This window comes from Amblyomma mixtum, chromosome 3, assembly GCF_055824585.1.
Source record: "Amblyomma mixtum isolate Tamu chromosome 3, ASM5582458v1, whole genome shotgun sequence".
NCBI lineage: Eukaryota > Metazoa > Arthropoda > Arachnida > Ixodida > Ixodidae > Amblyomma > Amblyomma mixtum.
This window is the reverse complement of record NC_143014.1, coordinates 37,145,580-37,173,575: the sequence shown is the minus strand read 5'-3', so window position 1 is coordinate 37,173,575 and position 27,996 is coordinate 37,145,580. Positions and strand designations below refer to the sequence as shown.

The 27,996-nt window shown below is 47.2% G+C and overlaps 1 protein-coding gene and 1 pseudogene across 14 annotated transcripts in view; one reads left to right on the top strand and one right to left on the bottom strand.

The window, feature by feature from the left end:
* LOC149349674 (uncharacterized) overlaps positions 1-20,731 on the top strand; it is a 289,088-nt gene extending 268,357 nt beyond the window's left edge. For all 14 annotated transcript variants that reach the window (XM_089578727.1, XM_089578725.1, XM_089578732.1 and 11 more), the window contains 5 exons: positions 420-539; positions 676-815; positions 8,246-8,422; positions 16,477-16,611; positions 19,726-20,731. In XM_089578727.1, the coding sequence (XP_089434853.1) occupies positions 420-539; positions 676-815; positions 8,246-8,422; positions 16,477-16,611; positions 19,726-19,809 (656 nt within the window). In that variant the 3' untranslated portion in view covers positions 19,810-20,731. The remainder of the gene's footprint in view (positions 1-419; positions 540-675; positions 816-8,245; positions 8,423-16,476; positions 16,612-19,725) is intronic.
* Positions 10,547-13,749, bottom strand: LOC149349675 (uncharacterized; annotated as a pseudogene).
* Positions 20,732-27,996: the final 7,265 nt, after the last annotated feature.

Sequence of the window (27,996 nt, the reverse complement as noted above, 5' to 3'; positions counted from 1 at the left end):
GTAGTTAAGGTGCCTTCCAGGTTATTGCTTTTAGCGTGGAAGATTAAATTTTTCACTGTTTCAACTTGTTATTCTAATCCTGTATCGTTCTTTCAGGTGTAATGTGCTGATGCTGTCGTGACGAAGTTTTGGAGCTGTGATATCTTAAAACATTTTTTTAATATAGCATATCTTATAACACTTCCTTTAAAAAAAAATGTTGCTGAATGAAAGAAATTGAGCTCTTGGTTTGGTTTAAGCCATGATGATTAAAAAATTGGACAAATGGGATCACTGAATAGTGTAAAATTAAGTAGCAACTGTGAATTGCTAGCAGAAGTATACTATATGGAATGGGACTTGCTGTTTCAAAGCCTTGATGTCTAAGCATTTACATTATTCTATAGTGGCTCTGATTATGATGCTGTTTGTTTTGGCAGGTTCTGCTCTTTACCCTGATAAGGGCACCACCAACTTACATTTGGATGTCAGCGATGCTGTGAATGTTATGGTGTACGTGGGAATTCCTAAGGATGGCAAGGATGAAGAACACATAAATGGTATGTATGTCGCTTCCTTCCCTTGGAGACATGTCTGTGTAAATTGTCATTTGAGTAAAACATACACTGTATAAAAATACACTGTTTGTTCTAGTTCTGATTGCTTTTTCTTGTGTTGATGTGCATCTGATTGCAGAGGCGTTGAAAGCAATTGACGAAGGAGCATGCGACCCTCTTACACGGAAAAGGGTCCGGGAGAAGGGGGCGAAACCTGGCGCTCTTTGGCACATCTATGATGCCCGTGATGCTGATAAAATCAGAGATCTGCTTAACAAGGTGAGCTGTTTTGTTCTGAATTACTGTGTACTAGTGTACACAAAACAAATTGAACAAAGGGTGGTGGGAAGGGAGCCTCAGTCCACTCAAGCTGGCTGACTCGGCCTCCCTTCATAACCCCATGGTCAATTTATTGTGTGTTGTCAAGAATCCCATCTTCCTGCTTTCTCTCTACTGTCTACTAGGCTGTAATCCTTTTGATCCTTTTTGCTGCTTGAGTTTTGACTTAGCTGGCTGACTCCGGCTCTCCTTATACCCCTTGGTCAATTATTGTGTTCTCAAGAATCCATCTACGGTGTACTACGTCTTTAATCCTTTTGAGCCTTTTTGCTGCCAGAGTTCTGACTTAGTTTTGGTGAGTCAATCTTTGGGGTTAGGTTGGCTCATTGGTAGCCAAGTTTTAGCGTCAGCTTTGCAGCATATTTCATTTAACTACACCTTGTGTGCCACTTTGTTTCTTCTGGTGTAGGGCTTGGTGCCCTTTTCTATGGTTTACTGATTAGTGTGAGTCTAAAATGTACAGTAGGAGTAACAGCAGTGATGCAGATGGCAGAGGCAGCAGTGCTAAAAAAAATAGATGTTCTGCGGGTAGTGAAACAGGAAGTCGTAAAAGATATGCAAGCAAGTGGGGTCAGTAATTGCAGATCTGTGAAAGGATGGTAGAGACGTTGTGCTAGAAAAATTTGCCATCCTGTATGCGCAATGCGGCATAACCTCGAGCACTACTGGAAGCATGGAAGAATGCTTTCAATAGTAAAAAGCTACGCATAATACAAGGTTTTTGATACGTTAAGGAGCCAGTGTCTCGGAAAAGCTGGCGTCGGCGTCGTTGACCGTGAGTAAAAAATCCATGCAAAATTGGAGGGGGCACTTAAGCTCCGCCTTAAGGATATTGTGATAGCATTAATGAGTTAATGCCCATATAAGCGGAATTGGTCATTCTCTACATTACATTCATATGCACCACTGCCCTGCGATGGCAGGTGCTGCCACAAATGGGTCTTGTGTGGCCCAGGCAGAGCAACCTCTCACGATCAGTAATTAATTTTAACTCGTTTTCTCACAATCCGGTGGGTAGGCTATATAACCCCACAAGGTTGCTTCTCCGAGGGTGGCTGCCTGGGCCACACTATTCATCTTTCGCAACACCAACACTGGATTTTCTGCGTAACGGGGCCTTTAACCTGGGTCGATTACCCAAGTGGACCACCTAGGGCACATGACCTTGCGGCGTCATCACAACCTGCCTCTTGATTGTGAGAAACTGCCCACTGTGACAGGTATACAGTCGAACCCGGATATATCGAACCCGCATATTTCGAATTATTGGCTATATCGAACACACAGATTACCCCCTTGAAAATACTATGTGAAAGTATAGGACAGTTGCGTTGTATATCGAATTCCATTTTCGCCGGACATTGGATATATCGAACGCCGCGCCGCGCCCCTGGAAGGTGCGCTTTCCCCAAAGACATTCCTGTCCGGTCCTCAGCCGCCTCAGCGGAGAACATTTCCGCAGTCAGCAGGCGCAGGGCCCTTTTTTTTTTTTTTGTTCCCCGTTTTTGCGCCCCACCGGCGCGAGCTTTCCCACTCCTCCTCTCCTCCTGTACCGCCGGCGTGTGCTCCGTCAAGGTCATTGGAGATCAGCGAAGAGAGAGCGCCGCATGGAGACGCGCGGCGACCACGCTTCTTGGGGAAAGAGAGAGAGAGAAAACGGTCGCTCGTGGGCACATCGTGGGTCTGGGGAAAAGAGAGAGCTCAGAAAAAAAAAAAAAACGAAGCCCAAAGCGCCGATCTTTCTCCCTGCTCTTTCTTTTCCCTCTGTCGTTCCTTCGCAGCCGCGTTGACTGCCGCTCGCATAGGCTTCGCTCTTATCGCTCCATCTGCGCCTCGCTTGTTTTTTTTTGTGTGTGTGCCTGTGTTTCAACGCGCGACGTGAAGCAGGCCCCAGTAGCCAACTCTTTTGGCAAGGCAGGCCTTGCCAAAACAGTGGCCGGAGATTAATGTCCGGAAGATATAGATGACGAGTGCTTGGACGACGCGTTTCGCGACTTGTCCAATTTTCTCGGCGCCGTTCCGTCCGAAGTGACCGTTGAGGACTTTAACGCTGACAGCGAAGTTCAAGCGGTAGCTGGCGTTCAAGACGCCGACTCCAGCGACGACGAGGGCAACTGTGTTGTCGAAGAAACGCGTCCGTGCGCAGCCACTGAACTGGCGTCAGCGTTAGCCTGATTCGGCGCTGTTGCGGCGAAATGGAAGGCACTGTGCTCTCGCACCTGGACAGTCTCGAGAAGATCGAGGCCAGTGTTTTGAACTTTGTTTCCCAGGGGAAAAAGCAGCCCAAAATTAGTGATCTTTTTTTCCGCGAAATAAAGCGCTTTCACATTGCGCGCCCATACTATGTGATTCGCGGCTGTTCCAAACGGTAAGCCACAATTTGTTATGATCGGGAGTGCAGTTTTAGCCTATATCTGTATATCGAATTTTCGCTATATCGAACTATTTTCCGATCCCCTTCGAATTCGATATATCCGGGTTCGACTGTATTAATGATTGGTTGCAAGAAGTTGCTTAGGAACAGCAGTCTGGGTCTCGCGCCAGTCCCCACCGGCGGCTGAACCTGCCATCGCAGGTCAATGGCGAATTGCTGAGCTGCTGCACCACTGCGCCAGGAGTGGTGTTAAGGACTCTTAGCATTCCAGTATTTGACAGCAGAGAATGACCAGTTCAGTATAGAATAGAACCCTGTCATAGTAAACTGTTATGGGGAACACTGATATAGTAAGTGAAGCAGCAGTCCCATTTTGCCTTCCATAGACTGTACTTTTTTTTTTGGTTATAGTAGATATTTTTCGAAGAAACTGCTGTAGTGAAGGACACCTCACTGTGGCGATTATATGTATGTGCAGATCCAAACAATTTTCAGGCAAAATTCGCTGTTCCAGTCTCGTTAATATGCAGCGCAATCTCCATCAGGAAAAGGAGGTGCTATCTCTCAGTGGCGTCTGTTTACTGTTTCGGTAGTTCTGATTTCAACTTTGAACCTCGCGACACCCATGATATTTGAAGCAGGACAATGGCACCTCGCAAAATGTGAAAGCAGTACTTGGCTGCATTTGAAAGGAGACTAATCATACCTGCTGAAAGCATCAGCGTTGTCATATGAGCTGGATAAAGCAGGGCCTCTCCAGCCGCGCTCTGCAGTTCGCCATACAACCAAAGTGTGAACACAAGCAAATTTCATCGCGACAAACCTTAAGTGCGAGTCACAGCACTTCCTGGACTTCGTTTACCTCTTCCCACATTTGCGTCCTGCAGCTGGAAATTATAGCCAGAGGGCCCGAACACTGAGTACTTCGTAGCTGTGACAATAATTTTCAGTGCTACCACTTCGGTTTACACTGCTCTGTGAAGTTTCGAGAACGGATGATACAGGGCAGAGTAATATGGTGTCACGGACGCAGTTCGTCCGCAGCATTGCCTGTCATGTATGAAAAGGGGTATATACTCCATTTAAAATGAAGCAGGCAAAGCAAAACCATATTACACCGGCAAGTATCATTCTTGTTGAAACTCTGGTGAGTGTTCGGACGAAAACAAAAGCTCTATAAAACGAGCAGTTGGAATCGCGGTAGAAGCTGTGAGGCGCTCAGTATTCGGGCCCTCTGGCTATAATTTTCACTGAGTGCTGCACACGCTTTTGTAGGCAGGGATGGAGTTGGAGGAATTCACCCTACCAGCCGCGTATCATATCACTGTACAGGGTGTTTCACGTAACTTGAACCAAGGATTTAAAAAAAGCGGTAAACCGCAGCCTGCTGAAACCAACAATACATTGTTCGCCATCATGTGGAGCTCCTAAGAATATCTTTTCATTGCGCTTATTTAGTTAACTAAGATGAATTGTGCAAATTTTCAAATATTCATTTTAGTGCCAAGACCCTTACGTTATGTTGTAGAGCATGTCTATAAACAACCGATCCAATTTTTTGCAGTATCGTATCTCCTATGGGGTCCTTTTTTCCAGCATCTAATGAAAGCCCACGAAATACAAAAAAATACCACGTGACTGCGCTCGTGCGCAACCATATTGCAGCGCTTCTCAACGGCACTTCGAGCAAACGGAGCTTGCCCGCTGACCGTGGCGAAGTGAACGGCCGCCGGTCTTAGCAGCGGCTTAACTAACTAGCGGCTTAATTAACTTCATAGTGCCAACACATTCTGCAAATTCTCCTGGCCTGTCCCAAAGAACCTATGTAAACCACCTCGATATACTTATGTAACTTGAGAACCAGCGGGCACAGCTCTATGAAACTTGGTAATTCTTCAGGTTTTCATGCTGTGAGCCTACCCTGAAAATTTCATCAAGATATCTCGAGAAACAAAAAGTTTGTGTTCTCTCAATCTTCTAAGGCCATTTTCTCAAAATCAATATTTTGCCTGGTGTGGCTGCTAGTGAAAGCCATATCTTGGGAACCACTTATCAGAATTTCATGGGGTTTCTTTTATACCATACCTGAATAAATTAGAGGGCAAGACAAGCCCGTTTTATGAAGATATTGTCTCTGGAATTTGCAATAAGCAATTAAAATTTGGTTAATGCGGGTCTAATAAGTAACACAAAGTTCAGGGCTGTGCTAAAATTTTTCTGCAAAAAAACTTAGAAAAAGGGCCTTGTCTTGCCCTGGGGTACCTATCCAGGAATGACTATGCTGAATTTCAAAGTGCCAGCACATTTTTCAAATTCTCCAGGCATGTCACAAGGAACCTATGTAAACCACCTTGATATACTCATGTAACTTGAGACCCAGTGGGCACAGCTCCATGAAACTTGGTAGTTCTTCAAATGTGTGTGCTACAAGCTTACCCTGAAAATTCCATCCAGATATCTCAATAAATAAAAAAGATGATGCTCAAGGGTAGCCTCCCCCCTTAAAACAAGTGTCATACTGAGCACATGTTGCCATCATGCGGACTGCAGTAAGCAGATGTGGACTGCAGTAAGCTGTGAAAGAACACATGACATGCACGGGATCTCGATCAACACAAAGAACGACTTTTGACTGCAGTTTTAACTTTGAGGGGGTGAAAGTTTGGCCGGATTTGGCTTTTCTGATACTCTGGTTGCCAACGCAGCATAGCAAAACTGCGGAAACTGAAACAGTTTGACAGCTCCGCCGCTGCTCCGATCTTGCTAATCACTCTAGGGTATTTGTAGCTCGGGAGTTGCCGTTGGTTGACCGTTGCGGCATTCTAACTTTTTTCGTTTCCCGTAGTTGGGGGGGGGGGGGGGGTACTGCGCACAAAAAGACAAAGACAAGAAGATAACACAACAGGCGCTTGTATTCACCATTATTACCAATATGCCGGAGGAAGTGGCCAGTTGTATTGCATAAATTCTAAAGCACCTCATGAATATATTTCGCCCCGCAACATGCCGTGTAAGCGCGTATAAGGGCCGTAGTTATTTTTTCCAGATTTGAGGACCAATTTTTGGGGTGCGGCCTATGTACGCGATGTGCGAAAAAACAATTATTTTCAAGTAAAAGCACACCAACCAAGGGATGAGCGGCATTTATTTTACATTCAGTCGTCACTCGCGTAGTATTTAGACTCATGAGCTGGTGCTATGCTCTGGTGCACGCTTATCCCAAAAGAAGCCTCATCCCAAGAGAGCTAACTCCCAGCCGTGTAGCTAAGGAGCTTGCCCATCGTGCTAAAACTGCAACGCTCAGCCGCAGCACGCGAAAGCCACAATCACAACTATTACGGTGAACGCTCTAATACGCCACAAAAGGCTGGAGTTGGTAATACTGATGCCGATGTGGATAGCGGGAAATCGCAGCGGAGAAAAGAGTTGTTGTTGATGATCATGGCCTCGGGCGCCATCCATGGGCGGCACCTCCCATGCGCCCCCCGTGCGTGCGCGTAGCCTCCGCGATCAAGCGCACTGTTGCTCACAGCCGGAGCTGATCAAAGAAGCCACGGAGCGTGCATTTAGAAGGCTATTCCTGCCTGGGTCATGGAAAGTTCAGGTGTGGCCCATACACATTTGCGACCCTTACACACGTTTATACGGTATGTACGGATGACGGGTGACTTTCAAGAGCTCGGCCTGGCTGTGCTGCCCTCAGCATGTCGCTGATGGACGCACGGGTTGCAGAAGTCTAAATGAGAAAGCGAACACGCTGCTGCGGGAACTGCGTTGCGCCCGCAATACGATGGGCCCGGAATGCGAAGACAGAGAAACACTAAGAACTGAGAAATGGCTGAAGCAAGCGCTCCGTCCGCGTTGGCCTTCGCCATTAGGGCCTAGCGACTAGAGCCAAAATCGGCATCGTATCCGGCGATAAGCACTCTGCGGTGGCTTGCGTATAATGAGGCATCTTGCCTGTCATCGAAACGCCAGTTGTTGTTTTATGGTTTCACAATAGAAGTGTCGGGTTGCGGTGCATTTTGCCGTGGGTACGCTGACCTTGCTTTGAAATGCACCACCGTTTCCTCCCATGCTCACAGTCTCCGTGAGGCCGTACACCTCCCACACGCTTTGCTGCTACCTATTTCCGTATTCGGGACGTAAGACTCTGCACAGATGAGTTCGTGAGCTCAGACTACAGTTCAAGTTCGTGCGGCGGAATACATTCAAGAACAGTACAAATTTGAAACCATGCGAGCACAATGTGCCGACTCGCGCAGAATTTCAGCATCGCTAGTTAAGAGGCACCCTTTAAGCTTGAATTTCGTTTTGTTTGATCAAGTTTTTGATCTCTCCTGCAGTTTTAATTAATGAGGTTCCACTGTACACATTATATGGCAGCTTGATATATTGGCGGCAAGTGCAAACAAGGTCCGAAAAATAGAGTTGTCAGTTGCGGTGCGTCCGAAATTTCAGGCACTCTTATACATTGGCTCTATGGGCCATGTTGCGGTGCCGCGAAAAAGTCCGAATAATCAGGCGTCCGAATTTTCGGTCGTCGACTGTATAGTGTGAGGGGTGACTTTTCACTTCTAATTTTGGTTAAAAAAAGATACACTACAATCAATTAAATACGGTACTTGATATCTGCCAAAACGAAATATGCTTGTGTTAACTTTGGTTGTATGGCGAACTGGAGCTGGCCATAGGTAGTAGGGGCATGTAAGGAGCTGGGAAGAGGGAAACCGTGCCGGCTGCAAGCCTGCAGGCGCCAGCAGCATGTCAGATGTGGTTAGGAAGGGTGTGGTGACAGGGTGGCTGCAGCTAGCACCCGACAGGTTTAAATTGATGTAACTGAAGGTCAGACACCTCTCCTGTTGGACGTAGTTGTTTGGGGTGACAATGATGACTAGTGGTTGGGAGGGCCAGCCAGTGCAATATGTATTCTGCTTGCAACAGCAGATGTGTCTGTCTGTCACTTTTTCATGACTTTTGCTGTACCATGGTGCAGGTGGCACAGGAGCGTGGTGAGAAGCCGGAGCCCCACCATGATCCCATTCATGACCAGAGCTGGTATCTGGACCAAGAGCTACGAGAACGCCTCTACCGCGAGTATGCCGTTGAGGGCTATGCAATCGCCCAGTGTCTTGGCGAAGCAGTGTTCATCCCCGCTGGGGCTCCGCACCAGGTGTGTGTGCTCTGCTTTCTCATTCAATTTTGGTTCGTGTTGTGTTCGCGTACACCAGTGATGTGATTGCTGCAACAAAGGGCAAAGCCTGCTACATGCTGCTACATTAAGACAAATTACGAGTAATCTGCACCAAGCCTGCGGCAAAACTTCATGCTTCCTTACAAACAATTCTCTGGCACCATGTGTTATTTATACCTCTGCTTTAGGCAGCACTAGTGGAAAAACTTTTTTTCTGAGATTCCTAGGGCGAACTCGCAGGGCGCGCTGTAACCCCGTAAAATGAAAACACAGCAAAATAGGCCTGCAGCACACAGGGATTTATTGGTCATCCCACGGTGTGGAGGGCACGCCAAAAATGCGCATGGCACAAGCAGTTGTAAACGGCGCCGGTGTTGACTTCCACGTCCTTGCTTGGCCGAAGTGTGGAAATGGCATGCTACCATGAAGGCCTCAGTGGGTATTGATTTTAGAGCTTTCTTCGGTGCCTTATCAAAGAGCGGATAGTTCTGGATAATTTCTTTCACTCGCGTCGAACTGTCTCCCGGCTGCGTGGTTGAAGTGCTCCAGCACATATTCAGTGGCACGCAGCTTCAGTTTTGCATTGTAGCTGCTTCGCCTCGCAGGCAATATCGTTTTGAGTACAAGCACACGGCGCGTACGAAGCCATGCGGATGCAGCGCTGAAATGAAACTTTAGGCGATTATGACTGGACTAGATGCGGCGGCAGTGTGCAATTTGTGCGGCCGCCGCATTCAGTCTGGTTGTTCCGAGATTATGGGATTCTAGCCATATGATAACATATTAAAAATAGTTTTAGCGTAGTGCAATTCGCGTTCCTCTACTGTGAAATGCATCTGTGGTGAGCTATCGGCGCATTGGGCAGATGGCCCTGAGGAGCGTAGTTGGCATAGTTGGGTCCCTGCAGCAGCAGATCATGGTAGCGGATCGTGCTGCGCTAAAACTATACTAACTCAATGCTTTTTTTCACTCACCGATGGCTTATGGTGGTGCATCATTTTTCGCTATTGATAAATTGTAAAAACAAAAAATTTAAGGATAAATTGCGACTTATACACTGGGAAATACGGTATATATCTGCGCCAAAAGCGAAAAAGGAACTTTTGGCTGCTCCAAAGTGACTTCAGCCAATCGCATCACTGTGTACACTTTGTGGGTTAGTATGTGGTAAAGAACTGTTGATATCTGCTCTGCTAGCTTGCCATTGCTTTCCATCATATGTGTGTGTGTTGTCAGCAGGTAACCATCACAGTTGTCGCCAGCGGTGCAAGTGTTGCTTTGAAGATAAGTGAACTAAACTTTGTTCGGGTATAATGTGCCATATTTACTTCTATGTTAGTCAACACATTGTAAAGGTCGTTCCCAAGCTTTGGGAAACCAGGAAAAGAGTTGGAATATCTATCATATTGGCCGAGTAATGGAAACAGCTGTCAATACATGCTTACGGTGACCAGCACAGCGGATCACATATATCAGAACTGTAGTGATGCTATCAGAAGCTCATCACCAGAATTTTGCACTTCATCTTGAGGAATGCGCAGTAGACAGCTCTTTAGAGTTCAGCAGACACAATCGATGTCGAAGTGCCGCCAGTGCTTGTACATAAGTGGCAGCAAACTCTGTTAAGGCTAATTGTCATATAAGATGGAACAGAATGAGACCATTTGGTTGGTTGCTTATAGAACTCAGTGTTAAAAAAAAAAAAAATCTGTTTTAAGGGGGGAGGTGGGGATCAAAGCTAACTTTTTTATTCTTTGACCTAGAGCAATGAAACTTGGTAGCCACACTCAAAAGTGTCTTAAATAAAGAAATATGGAGTTTCATTATGATATCTTGAATAGTTTTCAAGTTAGAAAATGTTACATGTGTTCGCTTGTGGAAAACCTGGCACTGTAACGAAACATGCCAGGGAGCTGCCTTCAGTTTTAATCTTTGCTCAAGAGAGCCCTACAGGGTACAACAGTTCCAAAATTTTTTTAAGCCCTCTATATTTTTTTACAGAGAACATCATGTTCACCTTCACTAACTGTGCCAGAAATTGTCCTTCACAAATTAGGTGTAGAAAAAAAAACTAAGGCCTGAATGAGATATTGAAGACTGGCACTGTAACAAAACATGCCAGGGAGCTGCCTTCAGTTTTAATCTTTGCTCAAGAGAGCCCTACAGGGTACAACAGTTCCAAAATTTTTTTAAGCCCTCTATATTTTTTTACAGAGAACATCATGTTCACCTTCACTAACTGTGCCAGAAATTGTCCTTCACAAATTAGGTGTAGAAAAAAAAACTAAGGCCTGAATGAGATATTGAAGACTGTCATACCCTAAAGCACACTTCAGGGAATACATAAAAACAAACGGGATCAAAATTGGTCCAGGCATTCCCACGCTACCCTCTCCACAGACAAAGCAGAATGCCCAAAACACACTTCCGAGAAAACGTCTCTCAAAGTTTTTGGAGCAGTTCACGACTCTCAAAAAGCACCAGGACAGTAATTTTCACTGTCTTTGGTCACAGGTGACTTTTTGGGCCTTTGCCCTTTGATTTCATGCACACGAGATGATTTTTTTGCTCGCTGATAGTCCTTTTCTGCAGCCCTCCGAAGGGCAAGGGCACCAGGTTTGACGCCCAGTGTATTGCAAAGCTCAGTATAAGCTCGCAAGCTGCCTGCATTATACCTAGCAACTGCCTCGTGTACTGCTGCTTCTACACTGAAGAGGGAGGCATGCTGCTGCTTCGATATCAGTGTCCAAATCACTGAGTGAAGGCTTTCGGCAGCGTTTTGTGTCTTGTTGCCACTGCATCGAGCCAGTAACTGAGGGTCGGACAAGCGTTGGTACACCGGTAGCAGCGCTTCCACAACTCTGCTCGGAAGATTGTACTTGTGCGGAGGTTGTGGCTTGCCTTCTGCCTCAGCTGCACGGTGCCTGCACCAGCTGTGGGCACCAGGTGGGCACCAGGTGGGCACAGACCGTGATGGGGCTCAGCATCTGTGGATGAGATGTGATGTAGCGTTGCCATCACTGCCCTCTGCATTTCTGCCACATTGGTGCTACTGCGCAGGGCTAGGCCATAATAACTTGTCAGCCTTTTTATCAGATCCTGTGTCAAGCCACCTTTCCCACCGAGTGCCTCTCCCTTCTTGGCTTTGTTCACAAGAGAGCGAAGTGCTGTGCCCATCCTTTTTTGGACGTGGTTTACACAGTCCTCCTTTGTGAGAGGTATGAACCCATATATTTGTTCATTGCACAAGGCCAGGTAGGTGCGGCTGTCTCCATCACAGATTACATTTGTGTATCTGAGGTCGTTTTTGTCAAGGGAGCGCCCAAAAAGCTGCAGTGCGGCTTCAACTTCCATGCGTCCTGCGCTGACATCAATGTTTTTTTGGCACTGGTGAGCCTTCTTCCACTCGTGGTACGCAGCGTCGCTTTCAGTTGGCCCTATCTCACACCCAAGGCAGAAGTTTGACAAGACTGTACAGTCAAGCACAAGACCTGTGTAAAATTCTATTACACAGCCTACACCAATGTGCGAGCTGTGCCCACGCGTCAGCCATGTGCCGTCGTAAACAACTGTGATGTTCTTGGTGAAGGTGATGTCCATTTCTTTGTAAACATCCTTGACAGCCTCCACAGCACCTGCAAAAACTGTTTGTGCAGCCTCTTCAGCAGCTGGCTTGAGCACTTTCTTTAAATGCCCTTGGTATGTCTTCTGGTGCAGTCCTCGGTGGGAAACATTCATCACTGCCCAGAAGTCGTTCAGAGAAGTGGGCCCTTTGCCAATGCTCCTGATTGCTTGCACAGACCTGAGGTTTACGTCGAAAGCCCTCGCACCTTGCTTTCTTTGCGAGGACCACTCAGAGCTGATAAAACCACAAGAACACTTCAGCACCATTTTCACAGCAAGTCCAAGTCTGGTGTCCCGGTCCACTGCTAGGCTTGGCCTCCGGCAAATCGGGCATAGGGCAGCCCCAATCAGCGAATTTAGAGCGCCCATTTGCATTACTACGTACTCATCTTCTGATGCAGGCGTATTATCGGATTCCGGCAGCGCGGTCAGCGTGAACTTCCGCTCAGTTGCCGACATCGCGCCGAGCGACTCGCGAACAGTGGACGCGCGCACTTGTGCCGTTTCCGCGGACACAAAACTTGGCTCTCTCTGTTCTTGAATGGTACGACGCCCGCTGCATGGAACATCGGCACAGCTGCGCTGATTGAAGGCATCTGCCGACGCGCCGTTTATCACTTCAGAAATGGCTTGAGTGTCGCGTCGAAGAGCCTCACGCTGAATACCAACATCAAGGAAACAGTCCTCTGCTGACGAATCTGACATGCGTCGCAACTCCGTTGCATTGTCCGGTACGCTGCCGTAGCTTGTGGACGCTCCAGGATCCAGGGCGACATCGCTGTCACTGTTTGGTGGCTGACTTGGTGGGGCACCGCACGGCACACTGACGTCCGATGCCGGCGCCCGCATATCGGCATTTGACGAGTCCGGATCATCGACGATCACTTTCGGTGACTTTCGTGACTTCCGTGCAGTAGGGGGTCGGCGCTTCCGCTTTCCGTACGCAAGCTCAGTCTTGCGTTTCTTTTGAAACGTGCGACCCATGACTACAGACCATGTGCGTGACGCGCGCAAGAAAACCGGCCTCGGGATCGAAAGCAGCGTTGGTCCTGTGCCCGGCAGCCCGCGACTGTTCAAGACGACGACGTAGCGAAGGACCGTAAAAGCTAGGACTCCACGACAAAGAACGGTGAACGATCGGCGATCGCAAAAATGCCGGAAGAACACAGACGCCCGCAACGAAGGAGACGCTGCAGACGACGAGAGCCTTGCGGCAGCCGGAGGTGGCCACGTGACGCACGCGCAGCAGCCAATAGCAGACACGCGACCTCCCGTGAGCAAGCTTTGTCCAATCGCAGCGGTGCTTTTGAGCCGCGGGAAATTCGAAAGGTCTCGCGAGCCGTCCATTCACAAGCAAGCCACGCCTATACCGTGCAGCCGCCGCCGCCGGGGATGCCGGAAAAAAAAAGCGCAAGAATTCACAAACAAAACAAGGCCAAGATGGCGGCGCTCGCTTGAGCGACTGAGGAATGGCGCTTGCGCGAAATAGAGTTGTTTTCAGCTCTCGCTCGCTGCTCAGCAGCTGCCGCGACGTGTTATATATTTTATTTGAAGCACTTTTACAATGAATTACGCGCTGATAATTACAGGAAAGATAGTTTAAAACACGTTCTACCCAAATACGTGGTTTTCCAAAACACGATTTTTTCGCGATTTTTTGGCTTTCGAAGGCCGCGTCCCCCCTTAAGGTAAACTGTTTCTCGTGTCCTTAGGTTAGTACTGCTACCCTGTCACACTGCCAGTTTCAATGGCCATCTAGTCGAGAGTCTTAGAGGTTCTCAATCGCTATTCAACTTGAAAGAGTGTCGCTCCTAGATGACAAATCTCGGTGGCTATTGAAATAGTACTTGTGTTCTACGCTAACCTTGTGGAGCACCACATCGCTACTTTAGATGTTGCGTATATAACAAAAATGTTTTCATGAATCTAAACTAAATGTTGGAATACTTTTTGGAATCATGGGAGGTTTTAGCTATTATTAAAGGCCAGTTGGGTTGTCTTGAAAGACGTTGCCTTTTGAACGATTTGCTGTTGCAGTTTTGTAATTTTCTGGCAGCACTGATACCATTGGCGTTTCCATCTTCTGCAATGGCGAATATCAATTTAGTGGACCTGAAATGAGACAGATACAATTTTTAAATTATTGTACAGACTAATGTTTTTACTGCTTGCTTTACAGTTCAGGAGAATAATGTTCGCTCTTGTTTTTTTTCATAAACGTATCATGCACAAAAGTGCGCTTTGGTCCTGCTTCGAAGCAGTGCTCGAAGGCCCTCGAAATCTTACTAGAATTCAGCGCTGCCCTGTTGACTCAGATTACTGACTCGATGGCCATTGAAACTGCTGATGTAGCAGTGCGCAGTGGCCTTTGAATTGGTTGACTATCCGTTCGAGGGCCTTCGAAATGCCCGTGTGACAGGTGTGTAGACTAGCTTTTGCAGTGACTGAGAATCATGGTGACCCCACGCAACTGCACTCGCGGAGCATCTGTGCTGCACCCCTACGAAATGGCTTCCGCACACCTTCACATTAAACTGTGAGGAAGCTGCCTTGTGGGAACGTGCTTTCTCCAGAGGAAGATTTCTTGCCAGCGCTGGGCTCGGCATCGTGCATGTATTACCATGGTGCAGAAATGGCCAGATAGTGCATCGCACACATGGCAAAACTGTCCAAAACAATGAATCGTGAAGGAAAAAATAGGTTCAGAAAAGAAAAAGTGGTATGATTAAGGTCTGCTCCTTTGCATAGTGATGGCCAGTATAGTTCAAATAGAATTACCATGGTTGCCATTATTCTTGAAATAATGTGCTGTGGCTTGATGCGCCGAGTGGTCTATGATGCGCTTGAGGCGTCCCATGGCTAAATGACCTTACTCCTGCTACAACTGCTCACATCCCATTAACCACTACTACATATAAGCACTCAGCCAGCTGACAGCTAGTGAATGCGGCTTTCTACGTGGCATAAGCTGCGGAGAGCTTCACAGTTATTCATGCGATTCGGAAAATGGTTAGGCACGTTGACTGGGCAGATTTGCTCTGTACAGCATGAAATGACAACAGAAAAGGGCCATCACTCAGTCATTTGCACTTTTTCACACCGTTTCTTTGGTGTCCTACACTCAAAATGCAGAAAATGAAACGTCTTGTTGGGGCAGTAGAGGTCTTATGCTTATCAGCGTGCATATTGAGACAAAATGCATGGGCCCGAATATGCTCTGTGCATTGTTCTGTTGTCCATTACCCGGACAGCGAGTTTCAAGATTAACGAGACGTAGGTACACTGAGAAAAATTGGTTCTGTGGCAAATTGTCTGTAGTTTGAGACATCCACGTTATTGGGGGTCGTATTAACAAGGCACAACTGTACGTATATACAGTGAGGGTTCAGAACATCCAAAGTGCTATTTGATCACAGCACAGACTAAAAGAACAAGTACCGACAGAGTTAGCACCACAAAGCACTGACGGCAGCTAGTAATTCCCACACAAAAAGCGCCAGCAAATATACAATTCGACGAATATGCTCGCGCAGAAAACTTGCCAAAAATTAGTTGCAGTCAGCGCTTTGTGATGTCTACTCTACTGGTCCTTGTTCATTTATTGTGTGCTGTGATCAAATTGGCTTGTAACCAACTTATATATTAAACAATAAATAGCCACTAACAACACAATACACTCCAGCGAGGGAATATTACAAATTCATATCACATAGATTCTACTGTAATCGGCTGTTTCCCTGTGTGGAATGCTATTTGGTAGCACATTGTTGCTAGTGCTCTGTTCTTGCTCTTGCACAACAGGCAAGCATTGTAAGTTTTTTCATTTTTTTTCCTGGTGATGGATGTTTAGCAGCACTGCGGCACTGTAGCATCATTACAAAGCCTCCATATAATCACAGTTCTAGTTCCTGCTGAGATGGTAATTTTCCAGACTAAAAAAAGTTTCTCAGGCCTTGCTGAAAGGAAATAATGAAGGGGAAGGAACAATCGTGTCCGGGGAGTAGATGACAACCCCAATCTTTGCGCAAACACCTGGAGCAACACCCGAAGGTGTGCCGTATGCGCGGTCGCCCTCACTTAGTTAATGGTTCCATTGCCTGTACCTCTGAAGGTATTCCAGGTTGTTGAGAGGGGTTCAGAAATATTATGAGCAGTTTAATTTTGCAAAAGTTTCCGAACATATGAGGTGAAAACCAAAAAAGAAATAAGCTGCACGTAAAAGTTGCAATATGAAATGGCTGTAGCAAAGAGCCTTTTTTGTTAATTGCTAGCAGTTACAATTTTTCGTTACAATTACTGTAAGCGGAAAGTGGCTGCGGAATTTTGGAGGTTCCACTTGCCTGCTGTGGGTGTTTTGAATCTAGCAGCAGTGGCATTAAGTGAATATCTTGCATTTCTTTGTGTTGCAGGTGCGAAACTTGCATAGCTGTATTAAGGTGGCTGAAGACTTTGTCTCTCCCGAAAACATTGGCCACTGCTTCAGTTTGACTAATGAATTCCGTGAGCTGTCCGACACCCACACAAACCACGAGGACAAGCTTCAGGTGAGATACTATACTATGTTTGTTTCCTGCATGCAAATCATGCACACACTTCTTAACGATTCGGTTCATGGACATTAGGGGCCTCGTTTCAATTGAGGTGAAGTGCAAAAATGCCCTCGCGCTAACCCTATGGGGCTGAGCATCCACCTTGCATGCGAGAGGTGCAAGGTTCAATGCCGGGCTGCCGGGTACTCACCGATGATGTATTATTTCACTGCGTACAAGCTGTCCCCTGGCCTGCTGCTCATCTTATCTGGGGTGAAATTTTTGGGAAACATACACCCCACTGCGACCCCATCCTAGTGTAACAAAGAAGCCTTGTATCATAGCGTTTTTAGGCCACAGCTGCTTTTGTGTCATTGAAATCAATCTTCAGCATCCTTGGCTTGAAAGGAGTATTTCTGGAGCAGATCAAATGTTAAGGTTTCGGTGATCTCTTTGGGTGTACCGTACAATGTGTATAGTACCGTATTCACTCGCATATTATGCGCACTCCCAGTTTAGTCGCAAAAAATAATTTGTTTTATTTCTGCTCATAGTAGGCGCACCCCTAACTTGGCACTGTGATCGATACTGTATTTTTCACGATTGCAAGCAGACCCCCCCTCCAATCTCTGGGGGAAAAAAATGCACATTCCACAACCCAAGCTTATTTTAAGTTTTTGCTGAACTGACAACTATTCCTTACTACCGTTGTTGCCGTAGCAGTTGCTGCGGACCCATAGCACGTACGACATTGCAGGGATCAGCCGCGCATGCCAAATTCCGCACACAGTTTTCAGGGATGCTCACTTAAAACTTCTGTTTGGAAAGCTTCATTTCCATCTGGAAACCTTCCGGACTTCGGTCCACGAAAACCTTGGCGCTTGGAGTCTCATACGAAAATTTAGGCACGTCAGTCTCAACCACCGCACTTCTCGGCCACGTCGAATTTCCAGCCCGCCGTAAACTCCCAGCCGTGTAGCTATTAAGGTGCTTGCCCGTCGTGCTAAAATTGCAACGCTCGGCGGCAGCACACAAACGCCACAACTACTGCCACAACTCCCGTGCCTTTGACAGCCACAAAAAGCTGGAGCTGATGACACTGATGCCGGTGTGGACAGCGGAAGCTCGCACGGAGGAACAATTTGGCGATGATGATGTACCGCTGCCTCTGGCGCCATCAGTGGGGGGCAGCTAGAAGCTCCTTTGCGCATGTGGCCTCCTCGATCAAGCGCATTGTTACTCGCAGCCAGAGCTGTTTGCGGAGGCCACGGCGCCTGCATTTATTTTGAAGGCTATTCCCGTTGGGTTGCGGAAAGTTATTGTGTGGCCCTTTCACTGATCTCTCTTTCCCTTTAATATTTCCTTCAGGAAAACAGGGTGCAGCCCTTACACATGTGCGTTTATACGGTATTTTTAGTTTTAAAAGCACGAGTATAAAAAAATTCTGGAAATTTTACCCCACGTAAAAGACTCACCCTGAACTTTGAGCCAGATTTTCTGAAAAAAAAAAAAAAAGTGCGCCTATTATGCAAGTAAATACGGTATATACTCGGGTAAAGGCCGCACTTTTTCGTCGATGGTTTTGACTGGGTGCCGCTCATACTGATCCCCAATTTACATGTCCCGCTGTTTATGCTGCGATACGCACTTTTATGGTGAATTATCGCAGCCCCGGTGAATTATTCAAATGCGTAATGCATTGAAAGTATGGATGATAGGGCGTGTGTCTGATAGGTGCGAATTAATCGCCCGGAGTAAAACAGGTTGCTGAATCACTTTACTGTAAAACATCATGTGATTCTAAGTTGTAAAGATCCTACAAAGATCAGGCGCTGGACTGACAGCATGCCTTGGTCGACTGTTAGGAGCAGCGCCCCAGCGTGTGACCCGCGGCCATCATGAGGTAGCCTTTGTCTGGCTCATTTTTCTGCGTGCTTCATTGTCGAAGGCCTTGCGGAAATCAATTATACATTCAATTTAATGAAAGGTTATTGTATGACGATAAACTGGTTACATCTTCTATACTTAGCTATGACTAGATTGAATGCATTATCGCGGCTGCTTCATCAGAGTACGCTAGGCCTAGTGATACGGGCGAATTGCACGAGACTATGGCTCCCGAGTCTGGCGGGCGCAGCGGTGCCGTAAGGAGATGCGCTGCAAACATGGGTGCACCCCATTCTCACTTCTGTGGCACGACGCACCCATAGTTGTACCGAGTGCCGCAGGCAGTTATTAGCTCCCAGCAGAACGTACAAGGGGGAAAATTCTGTACACATGAAACGGTGGTTCTTCCAGCCCCCCAAATTACTGGCTGCCAAATTTGGGGTGTGGCCCTTGCACGAGTATATACGGTATGCATGCAGAAGGAGAAAACCCCAGGCTTGATTTGCGGCCACTTTAACAGCTAGTGCTAAAGGAACATTTGAGTATTTTATGACTCTCATTCCTTTCCATCCTAGGCTGCTCTTAGGTGCAAATGCAATTGTACATGCCAATTGTAGATGTTCCTAAAGGAAGGAAATGTTTTAAGCAAGTGTATACTTAGCTAGCCTTTATTTAACATTAGAGCCATCTAAAGTATAGCATTGGGTTTTCTGGGTTGCTGAAGCTGGATTGTAATAAGCACAAAACATGGATTGTTCTTTCCTGCTGCTTCCATTTTAAATCTCATTTGGACAGTACAGTGACTTCTTTGTAACACCATGAATATTTAATGCTAGCTGCTAATGGCAGCAGCCTTAATGAGAGCAGTGGCAGAGGAAACAGCAGAAAAACTTGCATCCATACCATGTGCTGGCCACTCATTCTGGCTGAGGCATCAACTTATTACGTGTAAGCAGCTTTGTGTATTAACCTGTGATTTGTGACATCGCAAGCAATCTCTGCATGCCTTTAGTGAGCAGCAGTTACAATGTTCACATCATGTGAGGTAGGCGATGATAAAAGCAGCAAGGCTTTCATGGCGGGAATGCCACCCTCGCAATTCGTGAGCCTCAGCTTCTAGCTCGCCAGAAATAACGAGAGAAAAAAAGCATTGAGCTGCGGCTTCCCTTGATCAATATCTGGTTGTTCCATACTCCCCAAGGTGCTGTGGTGACATTTCGTTGTAATGTGTTGTCTTTGCAGATTAAAAATGTGATCTACCATGCTGTGAAAGATGCCCTGGTGATTCTCCGGGCAAACTCTGCTTCAAACCCCAACAAGAAATAAAGTGTGTGTGCCATAGGCAGAGGAACCCCAAAATGTGTTGAGACCCCCCCAAGTGATCTTCGGCCCTCGCTGCCTTGGACACATCTGGCAGGTCTCGGCTTGCCCACCGAGTGTGTTTTTTTTTTGAGCTGTCTCTCTTGTCGTCCCGGCAGGTCAAGTAGCCTGTCGCCAACAGTTTTTGCGCTTTCTTGTCTTGAGACTGTGGTTTTGTACATTTTTTCTTCCTCGTCCCATAAGTCTGGCAGTGAGTTATTTGGATGTGTGTGTTCTCTCCTGTAATATAAGCCATATTTCAGTTGTTGCTAGTACGCTTCCCTTCTTGTTACTTGACCAGGGGCCAGCAGTACTTGGTGTTTTGTAAATTGAATCTGATCAAACTTGATTGTGTGCTCATGTTTGTGTGCATGTGTGTGCGCGTGCGTGTGCGACAGCTGTTATTTATGTTGTAGGCGCACCTCTGCCCCTTTCCCATTGCGTTCTATATTTTGGAGTTGCATGCTTTGAAAAGGATAATAAACAATGCAGAAAGTTTCTGCAATGTTGCCATGTAAAATAATAGTGTTGTACTTATACATAAATATATATATATTTACCTATAAATATATATATATGACATTGTAGTTGTGAGTAGTGAGCTTCAATTTGCTGTCGTTCCTTTTTGTCCCTTTGTTTAATTTGTTTTCATTGTTTTTCACAATCACCATCTCATCGGTATAGTCAACCGTTTCAAATTCCATTGATTGACATTATCTTGCAACTCACAGTAGCACTGAGTTTGTACTTGTACATATTTCATAGCAATATTTTTATATTGAAAATGTCATTGACTGTAATGCCAGTCTATATAAAATTCACTGTTTTTATTTGAAAGTGTATGGCTGATGTTAACGGTTCTTATTAAAGTGTTCATTTGAAAGCCTTCTTTTGGCATTGTGGAGCTTGTTTTTGGCCGGGCATCAGATGCCACATGGTCCCTCTAGTGCTTGGTCTCCAGAAGCAGCAGTTTTGGCAGTACAGTTGAGCGGCTTGCGAATGCTGACAGTGCCCTGTACTGGTTCAGTTCAGTCTTCAGACTGCGAATGGTCTTGAGCGTGCCATCATCATAGTCCTGGTTCCGAAGGAAAATCTCCATTTCGTACAGGAATTGCAAGGTTCCTTGCACATTTGTCTCTGGCAGAAATGCTGACCAGTTGTTCCTGTGGATAAAAAGACAACTTGTGGGCCACAGGGTGTGACGATAGTCCAGGTGCACTTTGTCTATTAGTCGAAAGCGTGCTTAAACTGAGTGCCAGAAGCTGACGCACACAGCAAATGGAGGGCCTCTATCGAGAGGCATTTGCCACCGTCTTTCTGGCCCGGGGCTCTCGCCCATTGTGCGAGGGCTACTTGCCACAGGGGTTAATCTAACAACCCCTGTTAACTTACTTTACAGGGGTTAACTAAGACTCTGCCTGGACAGCCGGTGCACAGTGCCAATTCTAGGGCAGCGAGTTGAGAGCAGTTTGGAGTAACCGACAACGTTGCACGAAAACTGCTTTGTCGATTAGTAGGAAGTGTGCTTAAACTGAGTGCTAGAAGCTGACGCGCACAGCAAACGGAGGAGCCCTCGCTTCGGTAGTTGAGCATGAAGGTCTGCACACTGGGGATGCACACATTTATCTCTTGCAGAGTACAGCTGTGAACTTGTCATCAAATCTATTGCGCCACTTTCCTTCTCTAGCTGTACTACTGCTCTCTCTCAAAACCCGCTCTCTGGAAATTGATCGCCCTCTGCACACGTGGATGGATGGCAAGACTGCAACGCTGTCGGTTACTCCATCAGCTCGCTGCCCTAGAATCAGCACTGTGCACCGGCTGTCCAGGCAGACAGTCTTAGTTGCAGCAGGAGCTACGTCTTTAGCAACAGATTAACCCTTGTGGCAAATGCCTCTCAAAAGAGGCCCGCCAGCCAACTGGTTGTCGTGATGTCATGCGTAATCTGGTAATCCCCTTGCACCCGCCAGCCCCCTGCGATGTGCGAGCAAGTCTCCTTTGAGAGAGATCTTCTGCTTCGTGCTGGAGTTGTACAAGAATTCGTTATAGTATGCTGTGCTGCTTGAAAAAGAGCGCAATAAGACTGGCAGTGTGCACCGTGTTCTAAATCAAATGTGCCATTGTTGCCATTGCCATTGGTGCGCACCAAAAATGCGGAATTACTGGCCTTCTCGCAAGCACTGTAGTGCGCCATCAGCGTGGCTAACGTTACTAGAACTGCGAGAGTTTCACAGCTTCCCCTAATGGCCAGTGGCAGAAGTGTCCGCAGTGTGGTGGTCACGAGAGCTGAAGTCTTGTTCCCAGCAGGCGTTTTTTCTGGTTTTAGAGCGCAGCACTTAAGTGCCCGTTAGTGGGTTGAGGTGCAAAAGCTGCTGTGGTGGTACGTGAGTGCCTTGAGTTTTATTCAGATTTGTATATATTTAAGGTGTAGCTGATGAGTTCAGACCCAAAACAATGGCATGGAGCAGCTTTCTGAGCCCTTGCACTGCTCGGTTGCTGTACACCGCCTGATAATGTGCGCTATGATCACTGTGCAAATTTCAAAAAACGGAAGGAGCTGCAGTTCGGTTGAGCGGAAAGTCTGCATGACAGAACCGCTGTAGTAGTTTTCAAGCGTACGCTCACATACAGCTATTCGGGGTTCTTACAAAACTGCATAGTGTTTCTATGGGGTATGGTGCAAAGATACACTTCCGTCGCGAAAGCTCCCTGGCAGGAGTAATGTCTTGCACCTATGTTGCTGAGATGGCTTCGGTATTTTGTTCGCGCAAACAAACTAGCATTAGTGGAATTGCTCCTTGACACTTCCAGTCTGAAAATAAACTGGTGCCAGAGTTCGAGTGTCCCCGTAGAATGCTAGCGCGCTCCTTACTGGTGCTTTTTCCAGCGTACTTAGTGACCCATTCCCACTGAGCTATACCTACTGCTTCCATGCCAACTTTGCAACCGTTCCGGCACATGGTAAAAGGTATTCTGATGCCGTGCTTTTCCAAGTGTGTGAAATTAACTTAATATTAATTTTCTGAAATGACACATAAGTATATGTTGGAACTCCAGTAAATTTGCGGTACGTAATTTTCATTCTCTGATCTCGCCTATGCATCCGATATTTGAACATTTGTTCTGTGAGGGGAGAAGCAGTTGCGACTGCTGCTGAAAATCGAAGTAGTAGCTGCTGTCACTAGCTCCCAGTTCTATTCCACGTTCTTGACACTCCTCCTGCGTTAATAATCTTAACGTACTTCCTCTGCTGCGTCAATCCTGGTTAGTGATCACACGAACGGAAACTGTTAATTCAACAATATATCGTGCAGTTTCGCTTTATCCGTGCCTCTTAGTGGTTTGTGAGCGAAAATGACCTCTTGACTGGTATTACTATCAAGCAAAAAGATTTCTCTTTGCCTCTAAAACCCTATTTTAAAAAATAAATAGTGGCGGGCTTTAATGAGACGCGTGAAGACTTCTCGCCTCAACCGTTGGCTCGTTTGCGGTAAAACAGCACAGAGCTTGCGAACTGTGGTAACTTTTGTCTCGTAGCAAGGTTTACAACGATGCTTGATGCAGCCGCGAATGATGTAAATCTGTAATCGTCTGCGCCGAGATCACGGTGTATATTTTCCACCGTGGCCGAGATCGACGAACTGAAAGCCGCCATCACACCGCCGCCCCGATCACGCGCGCGCGGCGCTCGATCCAGGTCACGGCATCCAGGTGGCCGTGGCCAGCGCCTCCTCTGTGGCCAGCGCGTCATAATGCTTTCCTGAGCAAACAGATGGCGCCGCGCGCGCCCTTCCGCGAAAGCCCAGAGTTGGCTACTTTAGTTTCGTCCATTTCGATGCAGACATGGGTTTGCATCATGCGTGGCTGAACCATGTAAGTACTGCTGACAAACTGACTATGAGACAAAAGTTACCGCAACACCCAAGTTCTGTGCACAGTTTCAACGTAGCCGAGCCAGCGGTTGAGGCGAGAGAATTAAGTCTTCACGGTAAAGATGTACAGTCTTTGTCAAAAGTAACCAGGCTGCATGGTTTGCTTCTAGCTTCTGTAGTGGAGGCCTTGTGATTTTCCTAAAGGTAAAAAGGGGTTGGAAGGTAAGAACACGCCCAGTCCTTACCTTTAACGCCCATTTCATCTTCAGGGGAGCTGTAAGGGCTCCACTGTACGAGCTAGAAGCAAACCATGCAGCCTGGTTACTTTTGACAAAGACTGTACAATACTGTACAGTACTGTGCATCTTTATAGTGAAGACTGCAAAAATTTGCTTGCCTCACCCGCTTGCTTGTTTGCGGTGAAATTGCGCACAGAATTTCCGTATTGCGGTAACTTTTGTCTCATATCAAGTTTGACAACGGGTACTTACCCGTTTCGGCCGCACATGGTGCAAACTATAGTGCAAACCACACCGTGGTGCAAACCAATGGGTGAGGTGCGTTTCCAGATTCAGCGCAGAGGGGAAAGTCGTCTGCTACCGCTACTTCCGGTTCCATATTTCTCTCCCTGCTGGCTTGCTTCACGGCAGTCACTGTGTTAATTTGCTTCTTACACTAATTTATTTCCCCTGCAACACCGCTGATTGTATTGCATCATCGCAAGACCAACTAGACGTCGACTCTGTTCTGCTTCGTAGCGTGTTTTGGCATGAAGTACAACCAAAATAATGTAAACGGTCGGATGCTTTCTATGCGTATGCAGTGCGAAATGTTGAGACGCGCTGTGCGCACGGTTGCATGTATGGATAGTCTGCTAGCCCACTGGCAGCTTTTACACGCTTTGAGGCAAATACATCAATCGTTTGCTAAACTGTGCCAGCTCAGCCTTCGTTGCCTTGTGGTGCAGCAAAAAAAAAAAAAAACTAATTAAACTAGTTCAATCGTGCACACATGTCAGCCGACTGCCGCGCATACGCAGAACAGCCAGTATACGCTGGCAATATTATAACCACGAGAAAACACTTGTACCTTTCGTAATTGTCATTTTCTGCGCTCAGGTCGCGTTCATGCACAGCACGAGCTGATCTTACGGTGATGCTGTGCAATACGCAATGTCGCAGCACAAACAGATTAGCGAATAAACGATGCACGAATGCAGGGCAATTAATTGGTATGCAGAAGGCAGTTCGTGGGAGAAATTTGGAACCGGAAGTAGCTGGCAGACGATTTTTCCATGATCGTTTGCATCAACTTCGGAAACGCACCTCACCTATAATCGTCTGTGCCGAGATCGAGGAATCTAAGCAGCCAACGCCGGGCTTCCGCCGATGGGTGGATGGATGGATGGATGGAAGATAGGAGTGTCCCCTTAGAAACGGGGTGATGGCAGTTGCCACCATGCTCGGCTTTTTTATTTTTTGTTATTAAAATTAGCCATTTTCTATCAATACGGTTCTCTACACTTCTAACCTTATGTCACCTCTCTGCTTTTGAGCCGCCAATCTTCCAATCGCTTTTTGTAACTTCCACAACAGATTTATTTGCATGACCATTGTTATCTCTAAGCCCTAGGGCGTCAGGAAGAGTGACTGTGCCTGCATTGACATCCGGATGGATGCCATCACATTAGAGTAAGAGGTGTTCAATTGTTTCTACAGATCTGCCACACGCATTACATGTGTCGTCATCTTCGTTAAATTTCTTTTTATAGCTGCGCGTTCTAAGACACCCTGACCTAGTTTTAAAGAGTAGGGCACCACGTTTTGAGTTGTCATAGAACGATGCCACCCAAGGTCAGTGGTGGAGTCATCTCCGGTGTTGGTGGCTTTCGGTTCCTCGATCTCGGGGCAGCCAGCTACGGGTTTGCATCGTGCACGGCTGAACCAAGTAAGTGCCGTTGTCAAACTCTCTACGAGACAAAAGTTACCGCAATACGAATGTTCTGAGCGCAGTTTCACGGCAAACAAGCCAGTGGTTGTGGCGGGGAAAATTTTAAAAGCCCGCCGCGGTGGTTCAGTGGTTAGGGCGCCGGCTACTGAGCCGGAGTTACAGAGTTCGAACCCGGTCACGGCGGCCGCGTTTCGATGGAGGCGAAACGCAAAGGCGCCCGTATGCTGAGCGATGGCGGTGCATGTTAAAGATCCACAGGTGGTCGAAATTATTGCGGAGCCCCTTTATAACGGTACCTGCGTCTCTTTCACTCCCACCTTCCTCCCTTCCCTTACGGCGCGGTTCGGCTGGGTGGCCATTTCCCTTCCTCAAAAACAATTTTTTTCGCGATAAAGATGCACAATACTGTCTATAGTGTAATGTTATCAGAGGAAGCCTTAGTAGTCTTTTTGGCAGCTTGTACAGGGAGCTCCAATATGAAAGGGACCACATGACCCGCACTAAACCAAAGATTACTCCATTAAGTACACGTGTGAAAGACAAACTTTTGTTCCAAAGAGTTCTCCTGTAAACGTACAATGCTGCGACGCGTTCTCAACTTCAATGCAGAAATGACAACAGAATTACTTATGGGGCGCAAACTGTTTGTTCCATATTGAAACTACTTGTACATACGTATAGAAACTAGACGCGCGCAGCTGTTCACGCTGATGCTTTCGCTGGCGGACGCACGTGCTCAGACTCGACATCTTGTATGGAAGTGGTGCCATTAGTGGGCCTCTTCGATTATCCGCCTCCGCATGGCTGCCTGCGGCATGGCCTGCAGGCTGCCCAGTGGTTGCCAGAGCTCGGAGCCAGGTGGCCAGGCGCTCGTTTTTCTCGGGTTGCTCCGCGCACTTCCGATGGCTGCCAAGAACGCGTTTTTTCTTCTCTGGCTGGGCGGTTTGGGCTGCCCGCGGGCAGCCAGCCTCGCCAGGACGATTTTGTGCTGGCAGCGCTCGGGCTGGCTCTGGCAACTGGCAGACGACATAGAGGTGGCATGGAAGTGGGCAGCGCGCGCTGCCATTTTATATGGACTAGAGGACCGCGGTTCTTCGTGCGATGTTTTGTTCGATCTCTAGCGCGACCCAGGCGCTCGTTTCGACTAGAGCGCGGAGCACATCGTCTGTGTCGCCTGCAATGACGCCTTTTGTGACAGTTATCACTGTTTATTTATTTTGTGTGTGTGTGTGTGTGTGTGTGTGTGTGTGTGTGTGTGTGTGTGTGTGTGTGTGTGTGTGTGTGTGTGAGAGAGAGAGAGAGAGAGAGATCGTATTTCGATCGTCTCACCACCTCGCAAGCACAAATGCTCGCTTCATATTAAGATCGCATACTTCTGATTAATAAAATATTTCGGCCGTTAATTCCGTGCGCCCGGCTGAGATTGCCATGATGTTCGAGGACTTTCACGAGAGCTACCGCCGATTCCAGCTCCGAATACGCGCTCTGACGCGCGCACACATGCATGTAGTGAACGTGTTCGTCGAGGTGTTAGGTGAGCGCGATACGAGTGTGTGGGCTTCCTTGCTTTCTGCGCGGTGGAAAGGAGGATATGCTTCGAGAAATTCTAGACTCATTGAAGCATGTCCTTTATTGAAATCTCTCACGAGAACATTGCTCGAGGCATCTGTGCGGGCGTGTGTGGTCGCACAGTTGTACGTACTGCGGCCGAGGCGGGTGCTGATTCGATCACCGCCGACTGCTGTTAGGCTTAGCATGTGAAACAGCCATATACTTTCTTACTATTCAATAGAGGGAAAGCTGGTGTCTCTGCACTTCATCCACCATGGACGCCCGAGGCATGCCGGGAAGACAGCGCTTCGGATTGGCATCAGGTGGCTTGTTGACTGTGCTACGAATTCGATTTTTTTTTGTTCAACTTCGTTTTCACCACTGTAGTTCTTACTGATGTTTTCTGCGCTTTATGGCGGTGTAGCTATCAATGCAGCTACGCACGCAGTTTATTTGAGATCCGAAGCATCCGAAGGCCCTTGACTCGAAGTGAGCTGAGCACAGTGTCTTGTGCCTGCTAGGCCTGAAGTCCGTTTGCCCCCTCGCTGGGAGCCATTTACGCAGCAAGCTGGGTTTGCTCAGCGGGAACCTGTGCTACTTCTGCATTGAAAGGTGAAAGAAGGGAACAAAGCTTTTTGTGAAATGAGAACTCAACAGTCTGCTGCTGCGACCACTCTGTACATTTCTCGTAGGAGTCTTGGAGACAGCGCAAAGTACTTCGACAAGCGCAACTTACGTTAACCGTACTCGCCGAGGATTGCGTTTGGTTCATTTCGAAGGC